Genomic DNA, 12,498 nt, shown 5'->3' on the forward strand with positions numbered 1-12,498 from the left:
TACACATTCAATTGAACTATCAAATGAACTATATACATAAAAAATATATACACGTTTTTTGTGTTTGTGTGATCCTCTGGAAAATAAGCAGTTTGTTCATTTTCTTCCGTTCTGTGTCAGTGTAGTGAACAGTGAACTCATGTATGGCTCTGATGTCCATCTCACCACACAACTGTTGTAGTGGCAAAGCTCACATCATTTTAAGGCAGCTTCTAACTTCACTCAACATTAATCACTGAGCTGCAGAAGTGCAGTTCGAGAAAAACATTTTCGGCCAGGAAGTTGAAAATGGCGACATGCCAAACCTGCATGCTCTTTGATTGGCCAGAGGTTTCCATTGGGTTCCAGGTTTGCCAATGACTTCTATCAATCACTCTGAATTCCGTTGCAATTCAACAATCTCAATAATGTAATCATTTATTTTAATAAAACAGGCAGATGTCAAACTTTACAAACATTTATAGACATATTCCCTGACAAAAAGCCTCAAGTGAACATTTTGGTTCAGACACTGAAGGTCCAGAACAAACATTTGACACAATCTGAGCAACCGTAAATGATTTTCTTTCACTGTGTCTGGTCAGGAGATCAGTCTGGCTTTGTCTATATGGAGAGAGCAGCAAATCATCTCATCTTCATTCTGAACATGCACATCTGGTTCGACTGAAAGTCCACTCTAGACTCTTGTTGTCTAGCATTGGACGAAGATATTAAACGAAACCACTGCAGCATTCAGCCACGTGAGGCTGTGGTACCGTCAACATCCAGCGAGACAGAAGCATAAGCTACAAGTGAAGTAAAAACTGAGGCACCGACTTTGATGTGCAGTTATTTTAAGCGATCCAGTGTGTCTGGTTGTGTCTGTGAAACATGCAGTTTTAAAGTGCAGCAAAGTTCTTGGCACAAGAGGACAGTAGTACTTACTTTTAAATCACACACACACATGGCTGCTTGCGTTTCTGCAGAGAGAAAACCTTTTAAGGCCTCAGAAAACACTACCTATCTGAGAGCCAGGGACTGATGTAAGGTGATTGGATGCAAGGCAAAAACAGTACAGGATTAAAAGCATTCTTGAAAATAAGGTGATTTAAATGTGGTTTAAATGTGATTTAAAAATAGACTTGAGATCTGTCTGACTTTGCCGCCAGGAGGGGAGTGGGGGGATGAAAAGGAAGCGAGAAAGTGTGTGTGTGTGTGTGTGTGACTGAAAGCAACATTGTGTATTCAGGGAACGATCCATTCCATCCAATCCAGTTATCAACTCCCAAACTGGAAAAATGCAAATGCCACTCCTGCTGCCCATCACTGGGAGTGGAAAAACAGGAGGTGGTGACAGATGGGAAAATGTTTGTCACCGAAGAGAACAAGCGAATTCCCTGAACATTACCAAACCATACTTGTCTCAGACAAACACACACGCCACATTTTGGTACCACTATCTTTGGAATTACTAGCAATATTACCACGGTTCTAACAACGTAACCCACTCTGTAAGAGGTTTTCGTCTTGCTGATGAACTGTGCCATTGGTTAGCATTTATCCCCACTGCTAACAAGTTATTACTTAGCATATTAGCATCAGTGGTTCTCTTGCTCCTTCATTTACATTTACAGCATTTATCAGACGCCCTTATCCAGAGTCCCTTACAATCAGTAGTTACAGGGACGGTCACCCTGAAGACACTCAGGGCTAAGTGTCTTTTTCAGGGACACAATGATAGTAAGTGGGGTTTGAACCTGTGACTTGGTGGTCTTCTGGTTCACAGGTGAGTGTCTTAGCCATTAGGCTAGTAACTCTGTTATTACACCTGTTCCTACGTGAGACAGTTTGTAGCTAGTTGATTGGTCAATAATGTTGATGATTAGAAATTGTCAACCCAGAATTTTTATTTTGGAATATCATGTAAATTGAATACAATCCATTTGGAGCGTAGGGCCCTGTCATGTGATCATGTATTAAACCACGTGCTGTCGTGCGTATGCGTCCTTCATCCTGGCCATGTCCTGCCAGCATGACAGAACGACCTGCTGCCGAGGACGCCGCCAGCCCCCTTGTCCCTGGCCATTGTTGGCTTCTTGTTCCGCAGGGTCCTGACGCGCAAGATGGGTTTCCGAGGACGCCTGCCACACGGCCCCATCTCCAGTGGCGTTCAAGGATGAGAAGCCATTCAGCGGGGCATGCCTGCAGACAGCGGACAGGATGCCAGTCCCCCACGGATAGGCCGTGAAATCATGTATTAAACCCGTCTCGTGACGTCGTGTGTATGCGTCCTTCTTAACAACATTTACGTAGCATCATAATCAAATGCATTAAACTGCAATAGTACACCAGAGAATTACATTTACAGCATTTATCAGACACCCTTATCCAGAGCGACTTACAATCAGTAGTTACAGGGACAGTCCCCCCCTGGAGACACTCAGGGTTAAGTGTCTTGCTCAGGAACACAGTGGTAATAAGTGGGATTTGAACCTGGGTCTTCTGGTTCATAGGTGAGTGTGTTGCCCACTAGGCTACTACCACTACTGGCACAGTATGACAGTGTATCACAGTATCACAAGTGACAATCACTTCACTTTCACAGTGCCCTGTCCTATCTCGTCTTCTTCCATAATAGGGGAAGTAGTACTACTACAGATAAAAAGAGTAAATCAGTAAACCTATTTAACTGGCATTAGGCAGTACCTTATATGTGATAAATTATGATAGTTTGTCTTCAGCTTAATTTGTAATAATTGCTACAGCTTTCTGACATTTTTTATTTAGTAGAAGCAAACAAAGGCAGGAGTGTCTCTTCTCGACAGCTGGAAGTGGAAACCAGGGCATGTCCATCTTATCCTGCACTGCAATGTAAAATGTCAGCAAACTATTTACAACAATGCGTCCAGAAATAACCAAAGACATTCTTTTCATTTACATTTGAAGCCTTTTTGAACTTGAGCCCTATTTTAGGACTTCATTGAATGTAAACTTATTTTGGACCCAGCAGGAGCTATTTTTGTTCACTATTATGGACCTATTCTTACTTCATTTCTGAACAAGGAGGATGAAACTATTTACACTTACATAATTGTACATTGTCCTTCGCTAATCAGATTTCCGATTCTAGTCGTAAATGATGCTTGGAAAAGGGGGCGTGGCTTCAGCACCTTCGGGGAAGACCCCTCTGTGTTTCGGGGCAGAGAATAATGGTCGACCATTTTTCTCTGCCTTTTTGCACAATCTTCAAGTGGACAGGAGCGTACAGTGCGGAATTTCAAAAGGCAAGTTTTCCCTCCGGCATCAACAAGTTGTTGATTAGTACACTAAGCGCTAATGCAGAAATGTAATTGCATGATAAATTGGAAAATCACCAGAAGAGAGTGACCTGGGACCGGCAGGCTGCTCTGCCGCTGTGTTGATGTGAAAATGAGCGCGTGCGGCGGCAGCTAATGTCAAGGCCTCCTTCGGAAAGATTTTGGGGAACAGTTTGGCACAGCGGGCCTGCAGCTGGAGCGGGCGTTGTACTGCTGCGTACCGCGTGTCGTATTTCAAACCGGCCGCTCCTCTTTTTTTTCCACGAGGCGCGGAATCGCGTGCCAGAGCGGCCCGCCGTGAACTCTGGGTGACGTCCATGGCGCGATTCCCTCAGCAACGTGCCGAAAGTGATGGCGCACAATTACCGAGCCTCTGCCATTGCCGACACCTCTGTGTAAAAAGGTGGGGAATGACGTACGGGGCCTCCGAAATTCCCCCATTGTCTGGATGTGGCAGCCTGATTGAAGGGGAGGGGTGCGGTGGCGTTAATCAGCCGCCGTTCCCGGCGTAGATCGGCGACATGCAGACGTGCAGAGCTTGAGCACCTAAACGAGACAAGGCGAGGATTTCGCCCGGCAATTTACACCCACGCCGTAACTTGCATTTGAGACAAACGTCTATTAACAGAATACAGTAATCACATCTGGAATGGAGTGCAGTATTTATAAGGCCTGTGAAATGCGAAAAATATGAATCATTGTGTTTAACGATCTTAGGATCTTAGGATGGGTGCTGTTTGCCTCCATACTGAGCCAGAAGCCTAAAAGCGCCCCCAAACACTCAAACTAGAGACTGCGGTGACAGCTGGACAGTGGCAGAGGAAGTAAACAGGATTCTTTGGTTCACGCATCAGACAACTTGCCCATTAACAGGTTATTTTAGATAGATCTAAAAAAAAAAAAAAAAAAAAAAACAACTATGTTGCCAAAAGGCTCACTTTTCAGTGCATGATACGAAGCTCCACTAGATGGCGTCGCGTGTGGCATATGGACCCACAGGCTACCTAAACCTCTTACTCCAGACCACATTAACGTAACGTATTAACTGAACCAAACGTCGATACTTCTTGATAGAAGCGCATAAGATGTGCGAGGAGACCTCAGCGAAGAGGCGAAAGCCTGAAGAACGGCGGACATCTGGAAGCGTTGCATGTCGGGCTACATAATGCATCTGCTGGAAAACTCCCCAGGAGCCACCCCATACACAGGCCTGATTTGCTGGAAACTATTACAACCTACCGTGATCTGAGCTTGTGTGTGTGTGTGTGTGTTAGTACTTGCTGGACTGTTTTCTTGTCTATATTTATTCTTAAAAGCATTTGTGTATTGTTTATTACGTTATTCTGTATTGCTTGTGTTACGTACTTATTGTCTGTTTTACATTGGCTGCATGGTTGCAAATGATGGCAAGAAAATCTCGGCCTTGACCTGGGTGGCTTCCGCGAAAGACACACCGCACCGCACCGCTCTCCCCGATCCTTCTTGCTCTTCGTCGTGTCGTCTCGGCGAATTTAGATAAAGGTGTCAGAGCGAGTCGATAGGCGAGGAAATTGGCTAATCACGAGCCTGTCGCTCCGCAGCATTAATAATGCATGAGGCTCATTAGAGTAAACCCACCCACGGCTGTCACTTCTCATTTGTCACTGCAAGGCCACCACCTCCTGCCCCGTCCACCTCACCATCAGAACACCGACAGCGGCGAAGAACGGTCATGAGGCAGGCCAACACATTTACTGCGTCCATACTCTCACCGGCCAGAATATTGCGATATGATCTCAACCATTTTTAACGAAAGCACTTTGGTGTCCTTGTCGGTCACGTGATCCACAACTAATAACGCAATTTGCTCATCGTATTCGGTTCGACTCACAGTGAAAACCTCTTGGAAACCCAGTGAGCCGCCAGAACAGAATTGAATAGTTGATTATAATACAGTTATGATATATGTGTGTGTGTGTGTATGTGTGTGTGTGTGTGTGCGTGTGCAAAACACGCGGACAAAATACAGCTTCGCGACGCGACGGAACGTGTGAAACAGAAGTAGAAATACAGCGCCGGGCAGGTGCAGGGACCCGCGAAACGCTCCGTGTCGAACTTCGGCCGGCGCCCGGTCGGCGTCCACGGTCCGGGGTGACGCAACGGCGTGAAAGTTGGCGGCGATATAAACGCGCGTCTGGAAACTTCGTCGCGCCTGTGGGGTTTACGGAGGTTTACGGAGTTGCGCGGCGAACAGTTGCGATGAAGAAATAATAAAAAAAAAAAAAAAAAAACACGACATAAACTCAACCGTAGAAATGTCCATTTCCAGCAACGCGAACCTACCTGCCGTCGAAGTCCGCGCCGGACGCCAAGCAGCAAGTGCAGAGCAGCGCCAGCCGGACCCACCGCTCCATGCTGCCGCCGTGGCCCGGTAGACTGGAGGTGCTGGCTGCGGGTGGAGGAGGAGGAGGAGGAGGAGGAGGAGGAAGAGGAGGAGTGTGTGCGCATGTGCGGCTCCGCTGGGTGGTGTTTTTATTTATCCCCCCCCCCCCCCCCCCCCCCCCCCCCAATGTTTCGTGTGAAAAGTACACGACCCAAAATCAACCCACTTCATCAAACCCGAAATTCTTATTTTTCCCCCCCTTTGGGAAAGTTTAATACGAAGAGTAGACTTTCGTCAAAATGCAGACGTACCACAGTTTTTACCCTTTGAATGAGTAGAAAATGTGCTGAGATGAATAGAATTCGTGTGAGACACGCTGACATCCACGCTTGAAGGAGAGGACACGATTCAGCACATGCAGTAAAACACGAAAAGGCTCTGCAGGGATGGACCATGATGGTTCCTCACACACTACAGAACCTGCCAGGCCAAGAGGGAAACCTGATCTCCACCCCCATCATTAGTCCCAGACAGTTCCTGAGAACACAGCAGCACAGCACATAGTGACACAACGAAATGTGTCCTCTCTATTTAACCCATCACCCTTGGTGAGCAGTGGGCAGCCGTGACAGGCGCCCGGGGAGCAGTGTGTGGGGACGGCGCTTTGCTCAGTGGCACCTCGGCAGATCTTCTTATTACGGGGCCGTTTCCTTAACCGCTGGCCACCCACCAGGGTTCTGGTCTAACTGCATCACCCTCTTTTTGGCTACCAAGCAATTTGTAGAGACATTTGAAGTAGCCAGGTTCTAGACTCGAGACATGCTCGGCCAATTTGAATTTGTGGTCTGTAGCAGTCGCTAAAGCATTTCACCGCATATCATACCGTGTATGACTATGTATGTGACAAATAAAAGTTGAATTTGAGGTTACCTGTGCCATCACCAGGAGCCACGTCTCTCCCCACAGTCTTTAGATGTTGTAGCCATGGTTGGGGAAGATGCAGTGTTGAAACCTGGGCCGCATATTTACAGAGGTCCTGACGTTCACATTGGCATGTTTTTTTTCACTGGACTGGAGAGAGAGAGAGAGAGAGAGAGAGAGAGAGAGAGAGAGAGAAAGAGCAACGGACAAAAGTTTCCTGCATGTTCAAGCTGACTCGAACATGCCCAAGGACTCTGATAAGAAAGAGCGTGAGGCTTCTGGCCAGAATAATGAGCAAAGCAACCAGACCAGCAAGAGAGAAGAAATCTGTTCAAAACAAATCCCTGAAATGTCGGATGTTTTTCCTCTTTCCTCTAAATGTGTTGTGTATGAGACAACTCCCTACCTCCAAGACAAATTATTGAGAAAACCGCTCTTTGACAGTAAATCTTTAGCATTTTTTTTAACATAACATTTTCCACCCACCACCCCACAGTACATATATAACACAACATGTAATATCAATTTCCAGGATCTTGAATGCAGGTATATGCGGGGTTCCAGACTTTCAGAGTGGAAGAAGGGCTGAAATCTGTGACATCCATGTGGAAATTTGCCTAAACAGCTGTAAAAGAGGAATCAGATGAATGTTTCAACAGATAAGGGACAGGTGATATTGTAAATTTCTTCCCTAAAATAACTTGTATATAACATTATTGGAAAATAATGATGTTACGGTTATTCTGTTTTTTTTTTTATTTTATTAAATCGGTATAATCAATAACTAAACTGAGGTGTACACATTATAATTATTTTTTAAAGTATATATAGTATATATGTATATATACAGTACAGGCCAAAAGTTTGGACACCCCTTCTCATTCAATGTGTTTTCTTTATTTTCATGGTAGAGTCTCACTGAAGGCATCAAAACTATGAATGAACACGTGGAGTTACATACTTGAAAACATGTTTTCCTGATTCCTGCTTTGAACACTCTTGGCATTCTCTCGATGAGCTTCAAGAGGTCGTCACCTGAAATGGTTTTCCAACAGTCTTGAAGGAGTTCCCAGAGGTGTTTAGCACTTGTTGGCCCCTTTACCTTCACTCTGAGGTCCAGCTCACCCCAAACCATCTCGATTGGGTTCAGGTCCGGTGACTGTGGAGGTCAGGTCTCCACTTTTTGTTAAGTACATAACTCCACATGTGTTCATTCATAGTTTTGATGCCTTCAGTGAGAAAATAAAAAAAACATTGAATGAGGTGTCCCTAAACTTTTAGCCTGTACTATATTTAAATTTGAAAAGTAAATAAATGAATGCCTTCTTGTAGCTCAATTTTGATTGGACTAGTTCATATTATATTCATATGGTTTATGAAACATTACAAAAAATCTGTTTGTCAAAGAGTTTATTTCAGGAATTTCAGTATTGGCGAGTCTAGCACTGGTATCTACTAATACAGTTTAAAAAAAAAACAAAAAAAAAAAAACAACATTTAATTCCAGACAGGATTTGCTCAGAGAATATGGAAAAGTGGGTTTTGCATCTATGTAACTGGTTGAATGGATGCTCCTCGCAGCGCATCCTCCACCTGTAATAGTAAGGCTCAGTGCCCTGCTGTGACCTTCAAAACTGCCCAGTGTTAATCAATTATTCATGTGGCTGGACACATTAAAAATGGAGGTGACTGTCTTTAAAAACAGACTTGAAACATGGTTGCCAAAAATGACTTTAATCAAATAACGTATGAATAAAAGCAAATATTTTACATTTGTAAAATTGATTGGTTCACTTTATATCCATCCAATTTAATCTTTATTTAAAAAAACAAAACTTTCTAAATATAGTGCAGAAACACTAACACCACCACACACCTGCACCAAGCTAAAATGACCACCACAGAATTAAAACAGGCAGGAGAGAATGTACAGAACGTTCACATTTACATGACCTGCAGTAGAAATAGAACTCTAATTCCCAGCTTCAGCTCTTCTGCGTTAGTGGCTTGCCCACTAACATGTTGTTCTTGGGCGAGCAGCTCTCAGGCTCCATTGTGATCACGTTCACCGAGTAGCCCAGAGCCTCTGCAGCCCAGCAACGATCCAGGTCCACTAGCCCCATACAGCTCTTACCTTTAAGAAGTGAAAGTCAAGTGATTTTCATTGTGAAACACTGCAGCACAGCACACAGTGACACAACGAGATGTGTCCTCTGCTTTTAACCATCACCCTTGGTGAGCAGTGGGCAGCCATGACAGGCGCCCGGGGAGCAGTGTGTGGGGGGTGATGTTTTGCTCAGTGGCACCCTGACAACCTTCTGATTATGGGGGTGGCTTTCTTCCCCACTAGGCCACCACTGTCCCTACAGCCACCGGTTGTGCAAGTTGTCCCACTTAAAAAGATGATAGGTACACTTCAACTGTGAAGGACAGAATGTAAAATAAAAAAAATCCAGGAAATCATACTGTACGCTTTTAAAATAATTTGACACTGCAACACCGAGGTCGCTCATAGGTGTGGCTTGTTTGTGTTTGTCAAAACAAAAAAACAGACTCGCAGAATCTCCTACAGTTGTCGCAATATCTTGACACAACGAGCTCTTACAACATTCGGGGTCATTACACTTCGCATCTGTATCTCGGAATGATGTGTAACCAGCATAGCAGAATTCGCAGACGTATGACGTCCCGATGAAAGCTTTCAGATTCAATATTCCATAGTAATGAGAGTTGTGGAGGTACAAAAACACTGTTTTAAAATGTGGTGTGTCATTTGTTTGTTATTTTTGCACCAAACCTGCATCTGACCTGTAAAAGACCACAATTTTAACACCAAGCACTGGCCATGATCCTTTATTCACCGAAGTTGACGCTCGTCCGGGACAAATGATCTAAGTCCACATAATATGAACCACGCAAGTCTTGTAATTCACAGTTAAATCCATCAATATGCCCCAGTAGAATGTTTTGTGCACACATAGTGAAAACTATGATCGAAGTTTTACATTTACATTTACTTTTAAGGGAAATGTAATAAAGAAAAACAAAATCAGGTCTTTTTCATGTAGGGTCATGTGCGTGATACACGGTCAAGTTGTGTCATCACCTTCGCCAATACAGGCCAGTCTACTGTGCTAAAAAAAAACAAAAAAAACACCAGGTCTCCTATTTTACTTATCAGCAATTCCACAGCATTAGCCAGTGTCACTCACTTTCAAGGGACACACCATTAAAAAGTTTCCCTTTGGGAAGATTGAAAAACAGATGCATGAATTTCACAGATACCATCACAGATACCATTTTGCTAGTCAGCGGAGTGATTATCTCGCCAAAAAAATAATACATTTTACACATTTATATTTTCATATATATTTTCAAGACAGTGTTTTAAAATAGGGCTGGTTTGATGGCCCTTCAAAAGAGTCTAGGGAATAAACCCGCCTAATAAACAAAAACAACACATTATAATACAAAATCTGGATAGGAAGCAAGATAAAGTGATAAAATAGGAAGAAAAATTCACTAAGCATTACGTGATCCAATTTTTTTTTTTTTTTGTGAGTGTTTCATTTTTTAACAGTTTAAGTTGAGTTTATTTTTTTAAACTTACATCTTTGTGTTTCAGAAAAGATCGCTGTAAAGTATATACATATACTTATTTTAAGACTGAAATCTTATTTGTCTTGTCTGCTGCAATATTTATGGAACAGCTCCTTTGTAGAAACCTATTGGTATTGATGGCTCTGAACACAGACCAATTGGTGGGCCATCTTTTGAAAAATGGGGGGGTCTTCTGGTACACAAAGTTGGCTGCTAGGAAGCAGATATGTTTGTTTCTAAATAAAACTGGAGAAACATTTTCACAATCCCCCAAATGTAATATGCATTGTATTTTAAAACAGAGAGCATTCTATTCCTTGTGTCTGGAGGGTGAAAAACCCCCCACACAGCGGTGTGAAGAAGGAAGTGTTAGCGGGGGAGCTATACCAACATCCAGCTTTTTAAAACAATGGCACCATAACTTAGGCAATGAGCCATAAATTCTAACACATTTCACACAAAGAATTAGACTAATTCAGTATGGAGTTTTTTGGTATGGATTCGAAAGGGCAACGTTCTGATTATGGTTCCGCTTCCTCTGTCACTCGCAACCAAGGTCACATTACAAAATATTCAGGTGAACTCTAGCTATTGGCACATTCTTATTTTCTACAACTTTACACAAATAAATTCTTTAAAACCATTCAATTCGATTTTTTGGATTTTTTCACATTCTGTCTTTCACTCTGTTCACTTTTCACTTTGTTTTATGTGTAATGCTTTCTCCAGTTATTACTGATGCAACTCATCTTCTTCCTTTTCATATACAGCAGGTTCTTTAAAATTTTGCTTCAAGTTGAGAACATGACTTATTTACATCAGTTTTGGACTTATTTATGTCAGTTTTGGAAAGATGACGTTTCTCAAATTGTCTTCTTATCACTTTAACCTTGGTGAGAATCGATGCATGGGAGCTGTCTATGGTACTGATCTGTCATTTTTATTGGTTAAAATCAATACCACACTGGACCCAGAGGTTCATTACACATTTAAATACTCCTCTGAAATCCATCATCTCCTCATACATTCCTGATTCACCTCTCATTGCCAGTTCAAATCAATACAAACACTCTCCTAAAACAAATGTTAAGGTTTTCCATTATCTTCTACAGTGATGCATTCAGGTTAGGGCCCTCTGTCTCAGAAAACAGATGTGAGCCCAAGCGCAGCCCTGACAGCCACCAGAGGCTTTGGCATGTGTTTGCCAGACAGATAATAGAGAGTCAATTCAACAAAAATGTGAAAGAGGTAGCAGGAATGCCAAGAAAATCTGATTGCTATCTGCAGGGCTCAGAGCGATGAGACTTCAGGGAGATTCTCGGGTGCAGAGAGGCGCTTGGTTTTGATGGAAAAATCAACAGAGAACACATCTGCAGTCACATTCATGTCCTCACTCTCTCCTTATCCTATTATCTGATAAGAGAAATAATGAAGGCTGGCGGTCAGTGGCACTGCAGCTCACCCAGCATGCTTTGCGGCAGGATTGGTGCACTATTGACATACTTGAAGTGCCGGAATTAAAATGACCTTAAAGATGTGTTGTGCAGTGGCAAAATAATTATATTCCAATTAACAAGAGGAAACTCATTCACCTCACCACCCACATCATTATTAATAGATGATCCACTAGAATTTCCATTAGAATTTAGTCAAAACACTCTCATTTTTATATTCTGAAAAATATGTATGTTTGCGTAACAGACAAAGCTTTTTGTTGTAACTCCAGAGTTATGAGACTAGAAATGTCAATCTTACAAGCAACATTATTAAAACCTCCTTCAGATAGTGTAGATAAAGGTCTATCTTATCTTATCTTAACTGTTGTGATGCATGTAACAGTCTTGTGACTGTCCTCATGTATTGCTTATTTATATATGGCGATCAAGTAAAATAAGTTTCAAAGGTTGCATTTAAACAAGAATAATTGTTACAGCAAATGCTGAAAAATGCATAATCACATTTAGAGTATTTATGGTGCTTATGAGCACTGATCATTTCTAGCCACACAGAGCTGAGCGATGAGTAATGAAGGTAATAGTAAAAAGCTGTGAGTTTGGAAGAAGTAACTTTTTACCTATTAAACGGCGCTCTGGGGGCAGCTGGACTGCAGTCTGGTCTGCAAACCGACACAAGATCATATGTTCCTGAGGCAAGAAGAAAATTGCTGTTTAAAATCAATTTCTTTAGGCTGCCACAGAGAAACAAACCTGACTCATTGTAACAGATACAGCCATCCATTTCATCCCAAACAAGTTCAACATTCAGGGACTGGCTAAGAACGTATTCAAGTGATCAGCCTGGGCGTTTTTTGAACACTCT

The 12,498-nt window shown here is 42.8% G+C and overlaps 2 protein-coding genes across 5 annotated transcripts in view; both read right to left on the reverse strand.

Annotated features, from left to right (window-relative positions):
- npnta (nephronectin a) overlaps positions 1-5,725 on the reverse strand; it is a 31,449-nt gene extending 25,724 nt beyond the window's left edge. For both annotated transcript variants that reach the window (XM_028975150.1, XM_028975149.1), the window contains exon 1: positions 5,619-5,725. In XM_028975150.1, coding sequence (XP_028830983.1) covers positions 5,619-5,689 — 71 coding nt within the window. In that variant the 5' untranslated portion in view covers positions 5,690-5,725. The remainder of the gene's footprint in view (positions 1-5,618) is intronic.
- A 2,663-nt stretch (positions 5,726-8,388) lies between these two features.
- Positions 8,389-12,498, reverse strand: part of gstcd (glutathione S-transferase, C-terminal domain containing) — a 43,511-nt gene continuing 39,401 nt past the window's right edge. The window contains exons 10-11 of one of the 3 annotated variants that reach the window (XM_028975147.1): positions 12,254-12,323; positions 8,389-8,713 (exon numbers count right to left, since the gene is read on the reverse strand). In XM_028975147.1, the coding sequence (XP_028830980.1) occupies positions 8,565-8,713; positions 12,254-12,323 (219 nt within the window). In that variant the 3' untranslated portion in view covers positions 8,389-8,564. The remainder of the gene's footprint in view (positions 8,714-12,253; positions 12,324-12,498) is intronic. The other 2 variants (XR_003749420.1, XM_028975148.1) reach the window with 2 other exon arrangements.

This window comes from Denticeps clupeoides, chromosome 4 (genome assembly GCF_900700375.1).
Source record: "Denticeps clupeoides chromosome 4, fDenClu1.1, whole genome shotgun sequence".
Classification (NCBI taxonomy): Eukaryota; Metazoa; Chordata; class Actinopteri; order Clupeiformes; family Denticipitidae; genus Denticeps; species Denticeps clupeoides.